At 43.2% G+C, this 10,238-nt stretch overlaps 1 protein-coding gene across 1 annotated transcript; it reads right to left on the bottom strand.

Annotated features, from left to right (window-relative positions):
- Positions 1–663: 663 nt before the first annotated feature.
- Positions 664–4,495, bottom strand: LOC109777215 (DEAD-box ATP-dependent RNA helicase 32). The gene is made up of 8 exons (XM_020335854.4): positions 3,987–4,495; positions 3,488–3,760; positions 3,072–3,395; positions 2,490–2,678; positions 2,260–2,421; positions 1,478–1,953; positions 1,199–1,356; positions 664–1,108 (listed from the first exon to the last, which is right to left on the bottom strand). Exons 1-8 carry the CDS (start codon positions 4,377–4,379, stop codon positions 789–791), a joined length of 2,295 nt encoding a protein of 764 aa, XP_020191443.1. The 5' UTR covers positions 4,380–4,495; the 3' UTR covers positions 664–788.
- Between the last annotated feature and the right edge of the window lie 5,743 nt (positions 4,496–10,238).

Raw genomic sequence — 10,238 nt, 5'->3', positions numbered from 1 at the left:
CCTTTTGCTGTTCACACGGGAGAAATTTGCCCAGCTTTGGCAATTTTTTTGCCTACAATCTCTAGATTTTTTTTGCCTGACCAGCAGAAAGAGTTGCAGACACAATTGCGTTTTCCAGGATTTTTTGCTTTGATTTTCGCCTTCTTTTACTCTGTTTTTTCACTGCTGTGGGACGGGTGCTGATCAGGTGGGGCGTGGGGTTTTGTGGTGGTGGGTTGGGAGAGGGGGCGTTGGCTGTCGGGACGCGGCAACGACAGGGGAAGGAGAACCTGCCTTTTTTGAAGCACATGGGTGGGGACCGAGAGGGGGACTTTCCTTAACTGCCGGCCGGGAGATGCGCACGCATAGCGCGCGGGCGCTGTGTAGGAGCGTCCATTTTATAAAGGGCTAGGACCAAATAGGGAAGCATATATTTTAAAGGGCCAAATTAGCATCAATTAATATGGATAGAAGTGAGTAGTAAATTTTACTTCCTCCGTCCCATAATATAAGAACGTTTTTTATACTAGTGTAGTGTTAAAAACGTTATTATATAAGACAGAGGGAGTAGATGTTATGATGTATGATAGGAGGGCGATAGGGCCAAATAGGGAAGCATGTTTTTTTAAAGGGCCAAATAGGGAAGTCTCCCTTCAATTATATATATCAACTCCCAGGAAACCATACAGTAGCACATCAATTTTTCGTCTCCATTGTGGAGAGTTCACTAACCTACAACCCGCAATCACGCGGTACACACCCAGCATTGTCGCTCAGCACCAACACCCAACACCGTCAGACCCGGAAGTTTAGTCGTGCATTTTACCCAGAAGCTTCAGTGCCAGTGCCTCCTGCTGCGCGAGAAGGTCCCTGCCCTTAGCTGCATCGCCACCTTCATCATCGTCGCTGTTGTTGAAGTACTTCTTTTTACCCTTGGAGGACATGTTCTGGTTTCTGTCGGGCTCTGAGCCACTGTCGTCAGACACCGCATCTGTTTCCTCCTGTCGCCTGCGCTTCAGTTTCATCTTCTTCTCAAACTTCTTCTCGTGCAAACTCTTCTTGTGCTGGGCCTTGTCCTCCTTGTCATCCTCCTGCATTTCTCTCAGCATCTCTGCATACCTCTGCAGAACTGCAGCAACAAAGTCAAAAATTATGTGAGTTTCAAGCCACATGGTAGTGTAAAACTATAGGTATGAATCGTAAAAGAAGCTGAACAAACTTTTATCCTTGTGAATCACGTCTTCTGGGCCCACTTCTTCGGCTAAAGACGCAAGAGGATCAATCGCATTGCCCTCATCGTCGTACTTGACCCTTGTTCCCACAGGCCTGTGCATGTTTATCTTCAGCTTCTTCTTTTTCAAGGGCCTCGCTGCCAGCCTGACAAGACAACAGATTAGCATAACCCACAGAAAACAACACCCAGATCTGAGCCTGGATTATGGAAGTTGGGAGATACAAGGAGCATGCCATGAAAAAAAAGTAAGTTAAAGGGACATACTCGTCGATTTTTTCTGGTTCCATATGTGTATCAGTGCCAGGCACTTTGGGAGAAAGGATATCATCTAGTCCATCATAAATATTTGCATCTGTGTTGGGCTTCTTCGGATAAAGGATATCATCGTCAGGTCCATCATCTGCAAGCATATAACGATTGACCTGTGGATTTATTTCAATGACTTCAGCTTTGTGTTTCATCTGTTTCACATCAATGTCCTTCATATCTTTCTTCGACACATTCTTCTTGTGGCTTACGAAGCGGATTTTAGGGGTAACAGGAAGACCAAGTGAAGAGGCGTATGCAGCAAAACTCTCCGCAGAGAACCTGCTCAGATCGAACACCTCTTTGTCTCCCTGGAGGTACACTGACTTGAGATAGGTCACAAAAGCCCTTTTACCTAGTTGCTGCAGATTGGGAAATTTAACAAGCACTGCTGCTACATTCTGAGATATCTGCTCCAGTTGTTCCACTTTTGGCTATAACAAAGAAAATTTGGACAGTAAGTATTAAAAAAAGGAAGTCCGCTAGACATGAAAAAATGTACTCCCTCCGTAAAGAAATATAAGAGCGTTTAGATCAAAGTAGTGATCTAAACGCTCTTATATTTCTTTACGTAGGGAGTACACCCTAGATAAGCAGCTATGGTAGAACCGCCTAATGTCTAGCCCACTCATTCTAAAAGCTCACCTGAGATGAGATTGAACAAATATTGATCAAACTTGAAAAGATATAGATCAAGCAACAAACTAAGCATTAGATAAACTGATAAGCTAGCTGCTGACCTTTCGAACATTAATAGGTATTTTACTCTCGGTTGCCTTCAATTTTTCCAGCATTCTTTCTTCCTCTGGACACAAGAATATAAGAGATTTCCCTTTCTTGTTGTAACGAGCTGTGCGACCAACTCTGTGGATGTACAGTGCGACGCTTTCTGGACAATCAACCTACAAAAGCAACAAGTTACAGTATGAGCGTTTCAAGCAAAATATTAGTTCTTGAGACAAAGATATACCTGTACCACCCAATCCACATTCCCTATATCCAGTCCTCTAGAAAATATATCAGTTGAGAACAGAACCGAAGTACTTTCGCTGAACTCTGCTACTATAGCCTGCTGTACTTCGTATTTCATCCGCCCATGCATACATTTTAGAGGAATACCAGGACGTAGTTTCTTGAAAATTTCATACACAAATTTGACCTGCAGAAGTCCAATATTACATAAATAAGAAACAATAATAACTAACTCTTGAACAATTTGTTTCAAAAATATGCCCTGTAATCACCCTTGGTACACTCATACAGTCATCACTGATTTAGGTAGCAAAAATACAAATTAAAATTCTGCAAGAAAAATCCAGATATATTTCACAAATTAATAAAATTAGCAACACACACATTTTCACGCACACACATTCCTTCCATTTTACTATGACAAGTGATAAATCAAAATGTAAGACACACAGTACCCAAGAAAAGAAAAGAAAACAAACACCGCTGCCAATTTCCACAGAAGGTTTATCTATTTTGTTCCTTAACGACATGACCGCTGGAGGGCACATAAAGTACAACTTGTCAACAGATAAAACATTACCTGCTTAACACTTGATAAGAAGACTAGTATTTTTGACTTTAGATGCCTTTTGATGAAACTCCAAAGCATGTTCAGTTTCTGTTCAAGAGGCACAATCATGGCACACTGCTCAAGGTTATCTGGGGTAGCCGTGCTAGCCTGCTCATGCACACTAATATATTCAGGATTCTTTAGGCTAACCCTTGCGAGGTCCTTAACTGACTTCGTCTGTGTGGCAGAAAACAGTAAGGTTTGTCTAGCTTTGGGAATTTGAGAAAGGATAATGTCAACTTGGGATTTGAAATTTTTATCAAGTATTTGATCCGCCTCATCAAGCACCAATATCTGTTTCCTACCAAAGAAGACATGATGTTAGATTATCTACATCTCATCATTTGGAATTTGAAATAACCATAAATCAAGTTATGTCTGATAACCTGGAGATTTGAGCAATCGAAGTTTGGAGTCTCATCAAAGTGCTGGACTAACCGTCCAGGAGTGCACACTAAGATATTCAAACTGTTTATGCGTTCTTTTTCTTGCTCAATACCCGTGCGCTTAACGATAGCACCACCACTAAAGTTATGGTGCTTCCCGACCTTCCTGACCACTTCCCAAATTTGACCAGCTAAATCATTAGTGGGAGAGAGAATAATGCAACCCACACCATCCTCTTGACTCCATTTCTCCCGATACAGCTTCTCAATGACCTGCCAAAAAGGATTGTGATAAGATGAGCTACCCACGGATTTCTTGGCAGCGGCACTTGACATGACCATATGATGAGCTAAACAGTCAAGATGTAAGAAATGCGTGGTTCCAGAGCACAATTGCAGAGCTAAAAGATAAAACTATGATGATAATTCACAGTGTATGCGACCATTCTTAATCTGCGTTCCCTACAAGTGGGATTTAAAGAGTAAATTAACAGCTTACTGGGATGACGAAGGCGAGGGTTTTGCCGGACCCGGTCTTGGCCGCGCCGAGGACGTCGTGCCCGCAGAGCGCGTGGGGCAGGGCGGCCCGCTGGATCTCGCTCATCTCCTTGTACCCCGCCTTCCGCAGGGCGTCCTTGGTCTTCTTCGACAGCGGCAGCTCGTCGAACCGCGTGGACGCGCCATAATCCGAGTAGTCCCCAGCCGCCGCCTTAGCCACTACATCTCGTGCCCTTGCCCGTGCGTTGGCGGCGGAGGACTCCTCGGAGGGGGGAGGCGGCTTGGTTCCCGGGAGGGGCTTGCCGGCGTCGATCCAGGCCTCAAGGAGGCGGATCTCGTCGCCATCCTTGGCACGGCTTTGCTTAGCTAGAGCGCGGCGCTGCGGCCGGCGCATGGCTCCGGTGATGGTGCTGGGTTTAGGGTTTTGCGGAAAGTGATGTCGAAGGTTCTAGAAGGCGTGGCGGCTTTCGTTTTAGCCCAACACGACTGGTGTTCTTGTTTGTAACCCCATATATAGCGTTATCCCCCAAAGTAATACGTAAATCAATCAGGAAGGCGTATTTCGTGGCCGACGAGGCTGGGTACGTGCTGTTCCTGGCCTTCGTGGCTCACATAGCAGTAGAGACGGGATGTGTTTTGCTTTCAAATAAAAAGACGGGGATGTGTTTTTATTTTGAGGGAGAGAGGCGGAAATATAGTTTTTTACTTTACGGGAATGCCTTCGGGCTAGCTTTGTTCACAACTGCTACCATTCCATGTCCTTCGTTAAGCTTCATCGCGTCACGACTCATTTTTCCAGGCATACGGTTTCTGTGTGTTTCGATGCCAACGTCTAAATGAATCATCGACATAACGATAGTGATGTTATATTATACACAAATGCGTCCTTTAATACATCGCATTATTCAGAAAGCAGACTCTAGCCATAGGCTAGTCAAATACATAGTCTTACAATAAGCAAACAAAGTTCATCACAAACGAAAACAAAAGCAAATCTTGATAAGCTCCAACACCGCGGAAAAGCATGTCGAGTGGAGGCATGAAACCCTACGTAAGTCACTCCTTGTAGTAATCACCTGCAATATATATGTTGCAGTCACTAGAGCCAATACTTTGAATGTATTGGCAAGCCCATAGTTCACTTGGAATCTTGTTCATCTACGTGCATTTTGGCTGGTGCAGTTCAAGGCTCTATGCAGAAAAATAGTTCTGCCTTATTATTTTAGTAGTGGTCTACTCTAATAGTTGGATATACCGCATCATATAGTAGTTCTAGACAGATCATATCACGCGATCACTCATAAATGCAATTTGAATATGTGGGCTTCCGCACTGCACGGTTGTCCCAAGCTTTTCTTCAGAGACCCTCGGTCCTTCAGTCCTCTGAGATCAGCTCCACACTCCTTGTTGGTTCAACCCATTACTTTTAAAAGAAAGAGGTGATGAGATCAAGATGAAAATTCTCGGGTGAGTTGCTCAAAAGTTGTCTGTAACCGGGGACATGGCTAATCATGATCAGTTGTATACACTCTGCACAGGTTTGTGTGCTTTACCTGTGATTCCCGATCACACCCTTGTGCTACTAAACTTCACTTGTGAATTAGCTAGGTAGATTAAGACGAGTCTTTTGGGAAGTGATAGCCCTCTCAGAAATGGCACACCTAGTCCGACCTATACACCTACATCCGCTGGTCTACTCTGGAGGGTTCCCACAACTTACTCAGTCCAGACAGAGCCCATATTGTATCACAGTTACACACGGAAGCTACTTAACTTTGAACTCGTACAATCCCTTTGATACCTGGGTGGCATTCCCTACCAAAGGTTACACTTCGATGACCCAATCAAAGCCAGTCCACCCAGATCGATTCATTAATGAAGTTGTAGTTAAATAGTCAACCATGAGGTTGTATGGTGGAACAATAAATTGATGTTTCCCAATCCACATTATAGCAGCTAAGCATCTACTCGATGGTTACAAGGTCAGGGTAAGTTTGGACCTAAGTTGTCAACTACTGGATTGTACAAAATTTAGCATCTAAACTCACACACCAAACATGGCAAAACTACAATGCAAATAAAATATTGGGTAACATGATCAAAGTGGAACTTGGCTAGGTTGTTGTTGACACTAGTGCACTCCTCATAGTCATAGGGGTTGCACTCCTCGTAATCTAACGTTGACAAAAATATAACACATAGCAGTCATAAGCATACAATTCATGCAAAGGGAAAACTTGCATGAATGCAAAAGCATAAGTCACACATCACAAGTGTTGGGTTGCTTGATTTCATTTCATTTCATTTGGTCTTTCAAATTTGAGTTCAAGGTTTGATTGGTATTTGAGTTCATTACAATATTCAATTAGGGTTAGCTAACTAGGTTCAAAATCCTAATAGGTTCAACTTGACATCTTAATTTAATATTTATGAACCCTAAATAAATTAAACCTCACTAGTCAATGCATCTTGATTCGAATTAGAGATTTGACTTGTACTATTTGAAATTATTTGGCCTAAGTTGACTTTCAATTTGAAATTGTTTTCTCCTAAGTCATTTGATTTAATTATTAAATTTAAATGACTTGTTAATTATTCTACCATTTTATTTTATAAAATAATTAGGGTTTATGATTAAATTTCCTTTAATTCAAACTATGTTCAATTTATTTTTCAAAAACTTTATTTAATGCCAAATTATGTTTCAAACAAGTCTAGGGATTATTCTATTTGAATTTGGTTTAGTTACAAGTTATATTTCACTAATTAAATTCAAATAAATGTGAAAGTAGGGTTGCTAAGTTTGTGTCCAGAAACTATTTTATAAATTTTTATATTTTTACCAACAGTAGAATAAATTAAACTACATTTCACTAGCTCAAAAATGCAAAAGGAATAACCTAATTTGAATTTGTAGATTTTGACCAATTACTGCAGGGCAACACCCTACAGTTTTGACTTTATTGGTAGTATGCATACATTATTTACAAAGCAACTAGAGTACTACAGAAGCAAGATTACAATACTTACCTTAAGGTGGCAAAAAAGATACCCATCTAATAAGGTTGTCTCTATATCTGGCCTTGATCCTATGTGCCAAGAGAGAAATATCCTGAATGAAAGCACCTCTCCACTTGTTAAAACTAGGCCTCTCATTTCTAAAGACCCTACCACTCCTAATTATCCAAATATTCCAGCAGGACACAAAAACCACTTCAGTGAAAGAAGGCTTTCCAAAACCTCTTCGTGCACCGTTGATTGCCGGCAAAACCACACAAGAAATGGGAATGAATTTCAAACACCAGGGCACCATTGATTGCCGGCAAAACAGTGAGATGCCTGGTTTTTAAATTCTAGTAAATCGAAAACTCGTCTGAAATTCATGAAACTTGCATGCTATCATGGAGCGGCATCAACATGCCGTGGTACAAATTTTGTCCCATTTGGGGCAGGTTTGGGTATATGCTTCTCACAAACCGGAGCTTCTCACAACAAGCGTGATGGTTTTCGGTAGGGAACGTCCCGCCTTTGGGGACGAAACGATATCCATTGCCTCTTATTGCTTTCAAGTTTTTTTTCTCATGTCAACATAGAACAACAGGAGTGTTGTGTGAATTTTTGTGATTTTTGGGGTTCGTTTGGACATTTTTATGCATTAACTGAGTTTTCAATGCATTTATGTGCATAATTCAAATTTGAACTACATGCGCATGCTCCAGTGCATATAAATTCGTTGAAAAATCAAATCTGTGTCCTTGGGTGCATGCTTAGGTCCCATGCAAGAAATGGGAATGAATTTCAAACACCAGGGCACCGTTGATTGCCGGCAAAACAATTAGATACCTGGTTTTTAAGTTCTAGTAAATCCAAAACTCGTCTGAAATTCATGAAACTTGGCATGCTATCATGGAGCGGCATCAACATGCCGTGGTACAAATTTTGTCCCATTTGGGGCAGGTTTGGGTATATGCTTCTCACAAAGCGGAGCTTCTCACAACAAGCATGACGGTTTTCGGTAGGGAACGTCCCGCCTTTGGGGACGAAACCATATCCATTGCCTCTTATTGCTTTCAAGTTTTTTTCTCATGTCAACATAGAACAACAGGAGTGTTGTGTGAATTTTTGTGATTTTTCGGGGTTTGTTTGGACATTTTATGCATTAACTGAGTTTTCAATGCATTTATGTGCATAATTCAAATTTGAACTACATGTGCATGCTCCAGTGCATATAAATTCGTTGAAAAATCAAATCTATGTCCTTGAGTGCATGCTTAGGTCCCATGCAAGAAATGGGAATGAATTTCAAACACCAGGGCACCGTTGATTGCCGGCAAAACAGTGAGATGCCTGGTTTTTATATTCTAGTAAATCCAAAACTCGTCTGAAATTCATGAAACTTGGCATGCTATCATGGAGCGACATCAACATGCCGTGGTACAAATTTTGTCCCATTTGGGGCAGGCTTGGGTATATGCTTCTCACAATAAGCATGATGGTTTTCAGTAGGGAACGTCCCACCTTTGGGGACAAAACGGTATCCGTTGCCTCTTATTGCTTTCAAGTTTTTTCCTCGTGTCAACATAGAACAACAGGAGTGTTGTGTGAATTTTTGTGATTTTTCGGGGTTCGTTTGGACATTTTTATGCATTAACTGAGTTTTCAATGCATTTATGTGCATAATTCAAATTTGAACTACATGCGCATGCTCTAGTGCATATAAATTTGTTGAAAAATCAAATATGTGTCCTTGGGTGCATGCTTAGGTCCCATGCAAGAAATGGGAATGAATTTCAAACACCAGGGCACCGTTGATTGCTGGCAAAACATTGAGATGCCTATTTTTTAAATTCTAGTAAATCCAAAACTCGTCTGAAATTCATGAAACTTGGCATGCTATCATGGAAGGGCACCCGACATGCTGTGGTATTTTTCGTGTCCATTTTGAGAGAAGGCGCACTCGAATAATGACAGCCAACAAAGGCATTTTGAAAAAAATAGCTGCCACTTTAATATCTCAAACGTTTGTATAATTCAAAACGTGTGCGTTCAGTTAACCATTCACGTGACGCCACGTGTCTTGGTTTTAATGGCTATAGGAGGTGCCATGTGGACAGCTGCTTGACTGAACGGGAGGCGTGCGACCGCAGTCCGGTGCGCAGGCTCATCAGGAAGCATACAAGCTGTTCAACGCAGGATCTGTGCATCTCTTCAACGCAAACAGTTCAGATTACGGTATGCAAATTAAAGCCAGACTTCGGCGCTAAGCCAAGAGACACTACGATTTGTCAAAATATGCAGCTAAAAATCAATATCACCATCTACTTTTTGCAACTAAAATTTAGTAATTAAGCATATATTTCATTCATACTATAGATTGAGCAGTCGTTCTCACCGGGAAGCGAGACAGCCTTGGACCGCCGCCCGCCTCGCTCCTACTGGTCTATATTAATGGCGCCCCCGAGCGGCCACACTCCCCCATCCTCGCCACACACACAATTCCTCTCTCTCCGCCCGCATCCTCGACGCCGCTCTGAGTCCTCAAAGCTGTCAGTGTACGAGGATGCCGCCGAAGCGCCCCAACGGAGGGAGTGGCGACGCCGGGGCTGCTGAAGCACCGGAGCACGGCATGAATATGGAGACAGAGGTTCCCGTCCCCGCCGACAAGGTGGAGAACAAGGCTGCCAACAAGCGGAGGCGGGTCGAGAAAGAACCGCAAGCGACTCCAGCAGGCCTAGACTTCATCAACAACCTCCCCGATGATATGTTGGTAGTCGTCATATCCCTCCTCCAATCAGAAATCGGGCGAGGACAACCGCCGTTTCCCGGAGGTGGCGCACCCTATGGCTCCGCACCCCTGTCGACCTCCTCCACGCCCACAAGCTCTTCCATGGCTATCGCCAAAGCTTGGATGCGTTCTCCCGGATCCTCAGCAGTCACCATGGCCCAATCAAAGGCCTTATCGCGGGCAAGTTCCGTTCCGATGGCAGGGAGCGAGGCAAGCTTGACGAGTGGTTCCGATCCCGCGCCATAGATCAGCTCGAGAAGCTAAGTTATAATGATGGGCATATGAGCTTGCTGCCAACGTCCGCGCCCACGCTGCGCCTCGCCAAGTTCATGAACTGCCATTTCCCCCCCTTAATGACGCGCCCGCTCTTTTTCTACCACGACTGAAGCACCTCGAGCTCGTCACCATCCGCATCCCAAAGGATGACATGGAGCGCCTGCTCCGCGGCTATACTGCACTCGAGTTCCT

Source organism: Aegilops tauschii, chromosome 2 (genome assembly GCF_002575655.3).
Source record: "Aegilops tauschii subsp. strangulata cultivar AL8/78 chromosome 2, Aet v6.0, whole genome shotgun sequence".
Classification (NCBI taxonomy): domain Eukaryota; kingdom Viridiplantae; phylum Streptophyta; class Magnoliopsida; order Poales; family Poaceae; genus Aegilops; species Aegilops tauschii.
This window is presented reverse-complemented; position numbering and strand designations above follow the sequence as displayed.